General features: G+C 38.8%; 1 protein-coding gene across 1 annotated transcript in view; it reads left to right on the forward strand.

Moving 5' to 3' along the window:
• Positions 1–12,243, forward strand: part of slc27a6 (solute carrier family 27 member 6) — a 38,833-nt gene extending 26,590 nt beyond the window's left edge. Inside the window, exons 6-10 of the mRNA XM_016253835.1 lie at positions 4,735–4,825; positions 8,290–8,488; positions 8,584–8,681; positions 9,891–10,021; positions 11,165–12,243. Of these exons, the coding sequence (XP_016109321.1) occupies positions 4,735–4,825; positions 8,290–8,488; positions 8,584–8,681; positions 9,891–10,021; positions 11,165–11,341 (696 nt within the window). The 3' untranslated portion in view covers positions 11,342–12,243. The remainder of the gene's footprint in view (positions 1–4,734; positions 4,826–8,289; positions 8,489–8,583; positions 8,682–9,890; positions 10,022–11,164) is intronic.
• Positions 12,244–13,880: the final 1,637 nt, after the last annotated feature.

The following is a 13,880-nucleotide window of genomic DNA, read 5'->3' on the forward strand; positions in this document are numbered from 1 at the left end:
ATGGGTCAGATAATGGCAGACAGGTATATGGCGGGCAAAACACAAGAATAGTCCTAGGGCTAGCGTAGGTCGACGATCGGCAAACAGAATCACAGGGGCGAGACTAGAGGGATAAATCCAGGGAGACAGGCAAAGATCAGAACCGAGAAAACTGACAAGGCAAGGCAAAACAAGGAAACACGGGAAGGATAACAGGAACTAGGAAAACGAACAGGCTAAGCAATACTCGGCAGTGAATGGTAGTTTGAGTGAGTGATATATAGTGAGTGAGTGATGTGAAACAGCTGTGTGCAATCAGTGAAAACAGGTGTGTGCAATCCGTGCTGAGTGCAATCAGTGCAATGAATGATGAGATATGTAGTCCGGGGTGATGTGCAACAGTGTGTAGTGCGAGAGTCAATTAAATGGAAAGGGTGACCTCTGATGGCTAGCAGATGGAAGTTCATGGACCGGATTCGTGACACCTTAATTAATAAGCAGTAATTAGGAGTTTATTGAGCCAAAAGTCATAGGTAATAGTGAAACTAAGTAAAACCGGTGAGAAACAGCTGAGGCTCTGTCATTTTTATTTTACTTTATTTACCTCATGAGAGTTACTACCTGTTGAGACCACTACAATCTGTTAACAGTCTAAACATAAATGTTGACTATATTTATTAGATTCATATTTGTGTATGTATTTAATATGTATTTAAAGTAAAATAAATTACAATATGTATTTATGTTATATTATAACTGCGTGACCCCATTTCTTTGCTGACGTTCCAGAGTGTTCCAAATGAGCGATTACTGTCAGTGAAGTCTACTTCAACAGAATAGGGAGCAGTGAACACTGCGTAGGGACCCTGTCGATCGGAACGCACCTTTAATTATTAACTATTAGGGATGTCCTGAGCTGATCTCAAGAATCGGGATCGGGGCCGATCAAGCAATTTTGTAACTCTCTCCTCAGCTCGATCCTTATTTTCCGTCAGCTGTCATGCCGGTGTCGTGCAGCAGGAGGTGCTATGCTCCTTTAAGTGGGTTTGCCAACTGCCATTAACAGGAAAGGAAGGCGCTCAAATCAGTCAAATGTGTGTGTAAGACACTGAGAAACACTGAGGCCTGTTCTAGCTCATCACACACGATTGAGCTTCTGTGTTCAGTGTATTTGATGCGCACTTTTGTAATGATCACTCATTCATTTATCGTTAACTTTTATCTGCCATCAGAGACGTCGTTGTTATAACATGCCGCTATGGGTTGAGTCTTGATTCGGACTCGATTGACAGACTGACACCGCGAGCTTCATGCTTTCTAACCTTATCTCCACTTTATGTTGCAATTACTTTGCTTATTATACATATGAAATACAAGACGTTTATAGTTTATATCAAGTAGTCCCATATTCATAACTGTGACCACAAAGTCTGTTTACAGTGTCAACCATTGTAACATGTTTACAGTACATCTGCCAATATCTGTATACAATGTGTGCATAATATATATATATAGAGAGAGAGAGAGCGAGAGAGAGAGAGAGAGAAAGAGTGTGTATCTTGTAATATATATACATATGCAGATACATTCTGTAATGATTCAGTCCACTGAAGGCGAGCGTAGTGAAGAACCCATGTGCAGATTTATTTACAAGGGATCCAAACATCCAAACAATACACGAAGACTTGACTAGACTTGACTTGAACAGACTTGACGAGGCATGAACAGACTTAACTCACCGACAGCAGATTACAACATCAATAAAAGACAAAGAACAATGGGAACACAAGGGCTATTTGTACCAAACAAGAAGGGTCACATGACAAACCAACCAATGGACAAACAGAACTGAGCACCACATGACAAGACCATAAACCAATAAGCACAAGACACGTGACTAAAACAACCAATCAGAACATAACACACAGACAAGGGAATAACATGACAGCACATGACTGAGGCCTAACTACACAATAAAAAACATGAAAACAATGAACAGGAAACAAAACCCAAACACCACATTACACATACATATATTACTTTTACTCTCTGCGCAACTCTGTATACATTGGGCTGATTTTAATAACTTTAATGTACTTGAACTGTGCACCAAACATACATTCCTATAGGAATATACAAGTATCGGATCGGGACTCGGTATCGGCAGATACTCAATATTCAACATTACCACAACTTTAATGATGCTATTAATACAATAACAAATTGCTATTATTAGCATACAATTAAAATTATATAAGAGAGAATATCGGGCACCATGTGTCAAAAATGTGATTGATCCCCCCATCATAAAAATCCCACGCCCCCACAACCCTCCGCACTCTACTGGACACCTGTTTGTACATCTGTTTATCCACCCCTCCCGATGATGGGGTTTATGACCCTCTTATTGTTTGGGCATGTGCTTTTGTGCGTGCCCATTGAAACTGTTCAAAAACGATGTGCTTTAAACTTTAGAATGTGAAACGATGTATTGATTTGTAAACGGGACGGTTAAGGGAAGTTTTTATTAAAGTTTTTTCACATGCATTTGAAGAAAAACCTCTAACATGCATGCAATAGAAACAATGTAATAATGACTGTGATTTCCAGAAACGGTAAAACAAGTCAAGACGAGTATTTACTTATTGTTAAACAATATTAGAAGAAAGCTGTGAAATATGTAAAAAGCTGTAAAAATGCATCAGACGCATTACTGATACAAAGTCAGAAAAGAACAGAAAAAGAAAAAGAGCTGAGCATCTTGCGCTGTTCTGTGATAACACAACCTCTCTCACCGCTGACAAACGCTGAATAAAGTTGGTCTGTAATGGTAAACCACACCCACTACCCGCCCCTAGCACAGACGGAGAGATGATCGCATAGAGCTGTGGGGGCGTGGGATTTTTATTATGGGGTAATCAATCAAATTTTTGACACAAGGTGCCCGATATTCTCTCTTATATAATAACAGTCACACAGGTATTTTCTTGTGAGGAAGAAAATAAACAATTACAATACACTCTGGCAATAAATACAATACAAACAGGAAATACAAAAACATTTACAAATACAACAACAGTGTTGCCAACTCATTTTTTAGGGTTGCTAAAAGGTCTGTAAGTTACTAAAAACAGGTTGATTTGTTGCTAAAAGTTGCTAAATGACGTAGTGATGTCATTACACAAGATTGGACATCTCACTGAAAATATGATTAGCAATATGTTAACTTAGATTTGTTCATAAAAGTAATATAAACCTGCGATTTTATTTGTAAAAGTAATAAAAACACAACACTTTTTGATGATCAGATATTTTTCTTTTTTAATACAACATTGTATTAATAAACAGTTACACATTTTTGAACTATGTTATAGTATTGTAGTTTGTAACTAGGTAAATAAATTGGTAGTTGGTTAATATGCTACCTGACTAATCAACAGTTACAGGTACAAGCAAATAACAATGTGTGTCATAAATGAATAATTATTATTAGACCAATGCAACTAGCAAATTAATTCACACGTGATGTGACGGCCACAGCCATATCGCCAGGACAGGTGGCCCACTGAAGCTAAGCAGGGTTGAGCTGGTCAGTATCTGGGAAGGCCAGCAGGGGGCGCTCATCCTCTGGTCTGTGTGGCTCCTAATGCCCCAGTACACTAAATCTGCCAAATAAAGAGGAAGGAGACCTTCTTTTCTTTTCTGAATGGATGTCAATGGAGGAGAGGCTTCACTACGCTGAATAAACAGCTTTTTAGAGGAAACAGCTTATCATTTAATGAATCGACAGCCTATCAGCTAATCTCCAACATGTTGTACACTAAACAATACTTTTGGATTGAACTATTTTTTATTTGCCCTCTGGATGCTGGAAGCATGGCCCATGGTTTGGAATAATACAGCATTTATATGTTTAACAATTACTTTATTTCTGAAGGGCCAAATAAAATTATTGGCCAAAAACCGAAACCGAAAATGCTTTTTAATAATTATTTGTTATTTTATTAAATAATGTAAAATAATTTTGTAAGACTTTTTAATTTAACTCAATCATTTGAATGATACTGAATTAAAAAAATACACGCCAATAAAATAACCGCACTTTTATTAAAAGTAAAGCAATTTTTATTCAGTTCTATGCAACACAATCAGATTTAACTTTTTTAAATTGTCCAAATAATGTATAGTTCTACAACTCTATTATTATCAGAGCATGTGAAAGAGTGAATCCTTATATTTTCAGCTCATTTTTCTCTTTTGGCCAAAAAACGAAAATGCCATTTCAGCTGATAATTTTCAGCAGCCGAAATTTCGGTGCATCCCTATAACATTATAGACCAGAATCAAGACGTTGCTATCTTAAGTCTAAATCTGTTTTTTACAAAAGTTTTTGTTTTAAGTTCAGATATTTCTTTCAAATGTATTAATTTTCCAATTACTGTAGTAAATATTATTTAAAATAAATATGAATTATTATTTACTATCTTTGAAGTTTAATTGAGTGTTATCATAAATATCGGCGTCAATCACTACAAAAGCTTGAATCAGTTGTCCACTAATTATAACCAATGAATAAATGAACTGCCGTTTCGGAGGACATGAGATCTGCACTAGTGAGTTTAGTCGTGAATGAGATTTTTAGATGAAGGTGTTTGTTCGTATCAGTCTAATGTGTTTGAACGCTGCTGTTATCCAGCTGGTATTTCTCCACTGGACCGTGCTGGTATCTGCTGTCTGATTTGTTTGTTATTGCAGCTGATTTTTAAGTATGATCTGGTGAAGTATGACCTGGTCAGAGAGGAGCCTATGAGGGACCACAGTGGATTCTGCCAGCACGTTCAGAAAGGTGAGAACATCTGAAAAAGTCAGATATGCCTTTTACCCTCTCGGTGACGATAGCATTAGACCTTAGCTGACTCGGCTCCTGCAGGATTTCATGTGAGTGTACGCACCCAAGCCTGCCGTGTTGTGCAGTGGGGTCCATGCTGCAGAGCTTAAACAGACGAGCAGCGAGGCAAGCGTGCACGAGCAGCTGAACCTGTGGGGAAACCTTTGCCCTTATGTCAAATTCCAGATCATGCTGATTCCTATTAAAATGTCTGGATGTCTCCCATGAATATTTGCAGAACAACGAGACGAACATCTGCACCTCGTCTACAGACCACAAAACGGCCATTTCTCTTCTCAAGTTGCGTGCGACGGTCGTTTAAAAAAGTCATTCAAACAGATGATACTGCGGTGGCTGTTGCTGACTGTTTTTAATTTATTTTTGATTTAATTCTAGCAGGTTTGGTGTCGCGTGTCAAAAAAATCCAATGACGCTGGTAGTGAAGATTCTCTCTGACCAATCAGTGATCTGCACTGTTTACACGTCATGATATAGACTTTTACTACAGATGGTACTCAACCAGAATGAGCTTTTGACCGCTGAGTGGCACTTTAACCAAAAGTTATCAAGCAAACGCATATGCAAACGCACATTTTCACAAAGAGCAGTCGGCTTTGCCTTGCCAATAGGTTACATTTGACGGCTGCAAGACAGATGTTTTATTGTTTGCACATCTGCTATACGTCTATAGGACGATTCCTATCAGATGTCAAATAGACGTGTAGAAGATGTCTTTAAGATGTGTATGATTTAGAATGCTATCAGATGTTTGTACACAGCAGATGAAGCGATCTATAACAGACCTCCTGCAGACGTGCGTGGGCTATTATGAAGTCCTGTGCTTTGTTACTCAGAAGGAACTCAAGCAGGATAAAGGTCAAGCGTGTGTGCCTGTGCTTATATTTTACTCTATACTGCAGTACTACATCATATTCTAGGTTTCTACACATTTAACTGCAGTGCAGTATTATTTTTATAATATGAATCAAATGTTATATTGAAATAAAGAAAAGGTGGTTTACTTTGCATCGGAGCAATAAAAGTGGTCGACAGGCTACATGGATTTATATGCTAAATATCAAATATACAATAAATATTTGTCACACCATTAAAAAAAAAAGTTATATTTTAAAATTCCTTTAATAAAACGGCATGCATTTCTGCATGTCACACACATACTTGGTTATTCGTTACCTGTCCTTTATTTTGACAGAACTACGTGACGTGGGAAAAAGATATCGGTCCACGAATTAAGAAATCGTTGCGTATTTCTATGAATTCCTTCCTTTATTTTAGTAAAACGTGAGCACTATTATTTTGTTCCCATTATTTAACTAAAACAAGAAACTAATAATTAAAACCTGGCTAAGATTTAGCCAAATCAATGAAACTGAAAAGAAGAGATGGATTAATGAAATGTCCTCGTGTTTAAACGCGCTGTAAATAAGGGAATCATAGTGCAGTTAGCTTCAGTAATTATACTTCAATTACTGACAGCTTCAGGGATTTTAACAGGAGCCTCGCTTTCATGCAATCCATGTTTGAGTAAAAGCTTCTCATGCAGCCGCATTGATCTGCAAGAGCGAACATGCTAAATTATCACTCACGGAAACTGAGACGATATCAACAAAAATATACAATTTCAACATTTGAAATATATATTCAAAAATAAAAAAGTGTTTTCTGAATATGTTACATTTAAAAGGCCTCTCAACATTTTTTCCTACAATGATTAGGCCTATTGAAATAAATGTATCTCTGTATAAATATGAGAATGCGGCGTTCCTCATGTAAATAATGTATCGGTTAAATCAATATATTTCTTTTAATAATTATTACACTACTATCACAGTTAATAAGTAGATTAAGTAGGCTGGTAGAGGTTAACTATTAAAACTAAAATGACTAAAACAAAAATAAAAATAACTAAGTAGTATTGTTTTTCAAATATAAAATTAATATTTTTTCAAGACTATTGGAACTAAAACTGATTACATTAAGTCTCGGTACAGTTTTATTACAGGTTTGCATGTATTCCCAGTACGATGCGATGTAAAATGAGAAATACTGCATTCTTATTGCTGCGATATATTTTTACATTTGTTTTACCAAAACTACAGTGTTGCTGCGTACAACCAAGCAACACTGCATAATATATTATATATAATGCTGAATATGAAACGAGTCATTTGACATTTTTAATACATATCTCATTCAATTACAAAATTCTTTAGTTGTATTTTGGTGATTAATGTTTTATTTTTGACATTTTTGACGGATTCCCCCAACCACCCGCTCGCTGAATCTCTGTACGTAACGCATACATGACCTGGCTTTTGTATTCATCATTTTACACTAATGTATTAATAACATGAAAACTCTGGACACATTTCACTTTTGTTTCACAGAAGAAAAACAATTACAGTCCTTAAGGGGGGCTGTTTTCCCCCACTCTACCCTAATATGACTCTATATGACACCCTTCAGTAATTAATAGATTTAACTTCTCATGTAGAATTCAGATTCTAGGCAGCTGCTGGAAGAGGTGTTAGTGAGAATAAAAAGTGAACAGCAATTTCTTCATTCAAGGACATTATATTTTTCGGCATGTCATGAGCAGGGCTCTGTTTACCGGAATAGATGTGTCAGAAAACCACCGATAGCGAGCAAGTATGCATCAGTGAATTATTAAATGTAATTTCAATCCTTTCATCTGTGATATAAATGTGACAATGGTACCAAAATATGTGTTAGAACTATATCACTCACAATCTTCCTATTAACAATAATCAACCTTTTCTATCGTTTTATATTTTTTATGGCATAATGGATACCTCTTTAAATGCAATGAATATTCAAAGAGCTAATCTAAGATACTAGTTGGTACTGTACAGTAAAGTAAGCATACTTCAAGCACTGGTGTCACTGTAATATTTCATCGTAACAGTGGTCAAATAGCTGGAACATTAAACATTTATCTGATGAATAATTCAAGATTAAGTGTTATGATACTTTACTAGCCTATTATTGTAATATTACCACTGATTTATTTCATTGTTTTGATCTTTATTTACAGTGGGTATGTACCCACTGTACAAGTGAAAATGTTAAAGGGTGTCAGACGTCCCTCTGCGCCGCCTGCTGGTACTGTCACGCACGAGTTCCCAAGTGACTGGGTTTTATTTAAGCATTTCGGCTGACTACCTACTGTACGTCTCCTGGACGTGTTTGGGAACAACTGCCTAAAAGTGTAGACTTTGTTGTTTTTGCCGAGTTTTCATGACTGATCGGCCTGTCAGGATTTGTAAGCAATGTTAAACCGGCTGACCGCACATGATCACATGTTTCTGTACACACTCACTTCTTGTGAAGGCAAATGGCCATGCTGTCTGCTCATGTGGGGCTCTTGTGTTGATGATCAGGAGAGACAGGGCTGCTGCTGTCTAAGATCTGCAGTCAGAGTCCGTTCTTCGGTTACGCCGGCAGCAAACAGCTGACGGAGAAGAAGATCCTGAGAGACGTGTTTGTCACAGGAGATGCTTACTTCAACACCGGAGACCTGATGGCTGAGGACGAGGACGACTTCATCTGCTTCAGAGACCGAGTGGGAGACACCTTCAGGTGGAGAGGGACAGAGATCCAGCATGTATGCATATGAGCATAATCTCAGTAATAAAAGTGAACTATAATTCTGTACACTGCTGCCGTTGTTGTAGATGGAAGGGTGAAAATGTGGCGACCACTGAGGTGACGGAGATCCTGGGACTGGTGGATTTCATTCAGGAAGCCAATGTGTACGGAGTCCAGGTGCCAGGTACTGCTTAAACATCACACCAGCACCGACACACTGAGAAATGCCTTATTTTAGCTAAACGTGTCTTGACTTTCATCAAAGGTCACCCGGTTGCTGAGAGATTATTTCACATTGTGAAATTCTTACATTTAACATCTGTTAGATTGCTTGTATAATATTTTTACAAATGTGATTGGATTTTTAATGTCTCAAGTAATTTATGTAAGGCACATGTTGAAGATCATTGTGTTAAATTCAGTGAACACTGTTTGGTGTTTGACTGTCTTTCTTATCTGAATAACATTTGGGGCCCTATTTTAACGATCTAAGCGCATGGTCTGAAGCACAGGTGCACTTAGTGTCCAAATCCACTTTTGCTAGTTGAACGACGGGAAAAACGGTCGGCGCATCGGACACATGGTCCAAAAGGGTTGTTTATATTCTCTTAATGAGTCATGGGAGTGTTTTGGGCGTAACGTGCAATAAACCAATCGCGCTTGCGCCATGGCGGATTTGCTAATTACACGGAGGAATTTGCAAGAGCAAAGATTGAACGCATCTCCAGAGAGAGAATCTACGGGGCACAATAATAATCTTCTACATTGTAATCCTTTCATTTTTAATATTTGGCATGTTTGTGTGCTGCTGTGTGTGTAATAAGCAGAGTGTACGTGCATTGTTCACCCACCTATAGGCGCATATTACTAACGCGCTCTTTAAATAGCAACAACAAAAAAAGATTGCGCCATTGACTTTAGACCAGGTTTCAGTTGGTCAATGGTGCAGGCGTTTTCATTTGCCTCAAAATAGCAACGTGCCTGAACACACCTGGTTTTCAGACCAGCACGCACATGGGCGCAAATGCATTTGCTGTTTAAACAACATGGCGCAGGACGTGAAAATGATAACTGCGTCGGGCTGAAACTAGCAAAAAAACACTTGCGTCGCGCCTGGCTCTGCATTGCGCCAAGTGTATGATAGAGCCCAAGGAGTCTGTGTGCGATTGGCTAATACACCTTTCCAAATCTTGTCCAATTAGTTGAATTCTAATCAAAGTGTAGATGTATATTTACATATTTATTAAATAAACTAAATTTGTTATCAAAGGGCCTTTTGATGTTTTTGTTTAGTTTTGTATTTCAAATAAATGTTAATAATTTCAATTAATTTGTGATTGGCTGATGAGATAGAAAACAGGAAGTTAAAAAGCATGTGTGTTTCTGTGCACAGGAATTGAGGGCCGAGCCGGAATGGCTGCAGTGATTGTGAGGCCCGAGTGCACATTTGATGGGAAGAAACTGTTCAGTCACGTCCTCAGAGAACTGCCATCATACGCTCGACCTCTCTTCATTAGACTGCAGGTACAACACAAATACTGACCACAGTGTGTGTGTGTGTGTGTGTGTGTGAGAGTGTGCGTGCGTGCGTCTGTGTGTGTGTGTGTGTGTGAGTGTGTGTGTGTGTGTGTGTGTGTGTGTGTATGCGTCTGTGTGTGTGTGTGCGTGCATGCGTCTGTGTGTGTAAGTGTGTGTGAGAGTGTGTGTGTGTGTGTGTGTGTGTGAGTGAGAGTGTGTGTGAGAGAGTGTGTGTGTGTGTGTGTGTGTGAGAGAGAGTGTGTGTGTGTGCGCGTTTTTGTGACAAATGAGGACATAAATATGTATAATGACAAAAGTATAACATAGGTATTGCAAGGAAAAGGTGACTTTTCAGGACATTACCCCATGTCCCCACTTTTCTCAAAAACAAACCTCTCTGTGTGTGTGTGTGTGCGCGTTTTTGTGACAAATGAGGACATAAATATGTATAATGACAAAAGTATAACATAGGTATTGCAAGGAAAAGGTGACTTTTCAGGACATTACCCCATGTCCCCACTTTTCTCAAAAACAAACCTCTCTGTGTGTGTGTGTGTGTGTGTGTGTGTGTGTGCACGCATGTGAGTGAATGAAATATATAACTTTTCAATAACTTCAGTAGTCTGTACAACAAAGGAGTTGTAATCGGTTGCTTTTTCTGCAGCAAGCTGAACTCTATAGTGATTTGATTTTTTATCGATAATTTTGTCAAAGAGCCAGGTGTGGCTTGCGAGTGTTCGGAAGATGGATTTATAATGCACTCTCATTGTTTAAATCTTGTTCATTTCAATCAAAACATGTATATAGCTACTCCATATAGTCTGACAGCAAGCCCTGTTAAAGTGGAGTATTATGAATTAACGCCTGTAAATCTTTTATTTTTGGGCAATAACAGTGGAAATATTGACTTTAAGATTTTCGTCTAAAGATAAACTGTACTGTAAATGGCAACATGCAGACTGGGGTACTGCTGTTAAATCATCCACTTTCTTTCCCATTCCACTGTAAGCCACGTAACACGGCTTTGTCCATTCAGCTGTGCTTGTGCGCAGAAACCGCATTCTAGACGTCTGGACTGGGACCTGTGTGGAACATGTACACGCGTTCCAGCATGAGCACTGAGGCTCATCATGTGCCCTGTGTCTGCAGGAGTCTCTGGAGATGACCAGCACCTTCAAGCAGCAGAAGTTTGCTCTGGTGGAGAGCGGCTTCGACCCCTGCAGCATCAGCCAGCCGCTCTTCTTCCTGGACTGCAGCGAGAAGAGCTACGTCCCCCTGACCAGCTCTGTGTATGACAGCATAGTGAGCGGTCAGAGGAAAGTCTAGCCCTTTCAAACACCTCCATACCTTAGAGAAGTGATTTAGCTGTCAGACGCTGTATATTTGATCAGAGTCCACCGTGAATTATTGATCACGTACGTCTTTCAGAGCTGCAGACCGTGTCCTTTAGTGAATACAGAGTTAGTGCATATAAAAGAGGGTAATGGTGATATGCTCTGAGTGGAGATGAGTGAGCAGCCTGCTGTCGGACACGCAGTCATGTGTGCTGAGATCTGGGAAATACAGGATCGTGATTTCAGTGCTCAAATGAATGTGTGTGCGCTATGAAGGAAACACTTTTAGATTCGGTGTCTGCAAAGATTGTGCTCAACACAGGCACATGCTGTTCTGTTTTAAAAGTCTACTTTCAGTCATGGCTTTAGTGTGCGTCATACGTGCACATCACTGCTTTAACTTACTGTAACACAACTCAATCCCAGTGAGATCTCAGCTGTTGCACACATGGACAGAAAATAGTGAAAGGACATCCCAGACTCGTAATCATGTAACGTCTTCCTGCTGATTCATGAAGCCAGTCACTCTTCTGACATCACACTTGTCTGCTTGTATGTATTTGAATTATTTTAATCAATATGTCATAAAACCATCCATCTTGTGTGTATGTTGAAGTGTAATGTTATAACTGTGTAATGCACACACACACACACACACACACACACACACATGAACATTGAATATTTCAAACACAGCCTGACGTCTGACTGTGACTCGAACTGCATTGTTTGCTTTAGTTCTGAACATCATAGAAAGTGAAGACTTGCTTATTTTGACCTTTGGTTGATTATTTATTTTTTAATTTTTGCACTTGAAACATTTGAGATTCACTGTGAATTTAAAACTTCACTTTTTCTTCACTTACGGAAGTGAAAAATGATTCATTTTTTTATTATGTAATAATAAATGACAATTTTGTTCACATGCATTCAAGTTTTCACAATCAATTGTTTGTATGGTGAAAAGCATGTTACAGATGTAAGCTCGAGAGCTCATTTAAGCATTCATCATGGTTTTGCTCACATTGCTATAATGAGAACAGTAAGACCTCCTCTTCAACAGTGTGAAGCTTATTTCAAACACTGAGGGTAAACGCTGTATCAGACTGCACTGTCTGTAACTCGAACAAGGACTGTGTGTCACTAGCACTTAATAATAACATTGGTTAAATGTATGTATACATTATTATCATTTTCGATTCCATTTCATTTTCATTTATAGCCTCACAATCATTAACAATCATCCCAATCATTAATCTCTAACTAATGGTTTCACTTTAAAGTTGTCTTAAAAATACAGGTTCAAGCCTAACTTGTCAGTAAATGCAGAATACATGTGAATGTTATGAAGAATTGCTGAAACATCACAAAAGCAACAGTTATTCTGAATTCTGAACATCAGCACAATGGTGACGTTGGAGTTTATTTTAATCAAGAATTAAAATAAAAAGACTGAACAGTTACTGTGGATTGTACATTTAATCTCCAACAAAAATAGTTCCAAACATAGCCAAAGGACTCGTTGTTTCCACTCCAGGGTTTTCCCGCTCTGAGCGATCTTCGACTTTCAACAGTCCGAGTCATTTCGATTCGCTTCGATGAATCATTAAAGAAGATTCGATTGGTTTCAGCTATTACTGAAAGTAAATGCATTTGGTTTGTAGTGATGGAAAGTTCGGATCATTTTACTGACTAGTCTCGTTCAGCAAAATGAACGAATCTTTTTTAGAGTCATTTCATTCATTTTAGCAAAATATTATTAAAATGTTACGTGTTGCTTCCCTAATATGTCTACTACTTACGCAAACGTTGATCACACTACAAACAAAACAAAAGTGCTATAAGAAACAGAAAAGATTAATTAATTGTTTACCTGGGTCTTCAGTCTATGATTAGCTCACCTCACCTCTTATCTGACAAGTCTTCGGGTTTGGAGTAGGCTTGCCGCGATAGACGGTGTTGACGGTGATACCGGTGTTAAGCCGCAACACCGGTTACGTCACTTGCCCACCGCGGCACCGACCCCCACCGTCGTTTTTGATTTTTTTATAGAAATAAAAATCTTTTAGTTCCATAAAAGAACAGACACTACAATTAAAAACTGAACTCAATGCAGCGTGCCGAACGACAGCATCACAGATCAGATTTCATTTCTCCAGTGAGGAGAGTGAGTCGAGCTGACTGTCAAGAAGAGTGAGGCGAGACAGACGAGAAGAGTGAGGCGAGCTGACTGACAAGAAGAGTGAGGCGAGACAGACAAGACGAGTGAGGCGAGACAGACAAGACCAGTGAGGTGAGACAGATGAGACGAGTGAGGTGAGACAGACAAGACGAGTGAGGTGAGACAAACGAGAAGAGTGGGGCGAGACGGACGAGAAGAGTGAAGCGAGACAGACGAGAAGAGTGAGGCGAGACAGATGAGAAGAGTGAGGCGAGACAGACGAGAAGAGAGAGGAGAGAGAGACCAGAAGAATGAGGTGAGACAGACCAGAAGAGTGAGGTGAGACAGACGAGAAGAGTGAGGTGAGAGA

The sequence above is a fragment of the Sinocyclocheilus grahami genome, unplaced genomic scaffold (assembly GCF_001515645.1).
Source record: "Sinocyclocheilus grahami isolate Dianchi unplaced genomic scaffold, SAMN03320097.WGS_v1.1 scaffold1205.1, whole genome shotgun sequence".
In the NCBI taxonomy this organism is placed as follows: domain Eukaryota; kingdom Metazoa; phylum Chordata; class Actinopteri; order Cypriniformes; family Cyprinidae; genus Sinocyclocheilus; species Sinocyclocheilus grahami.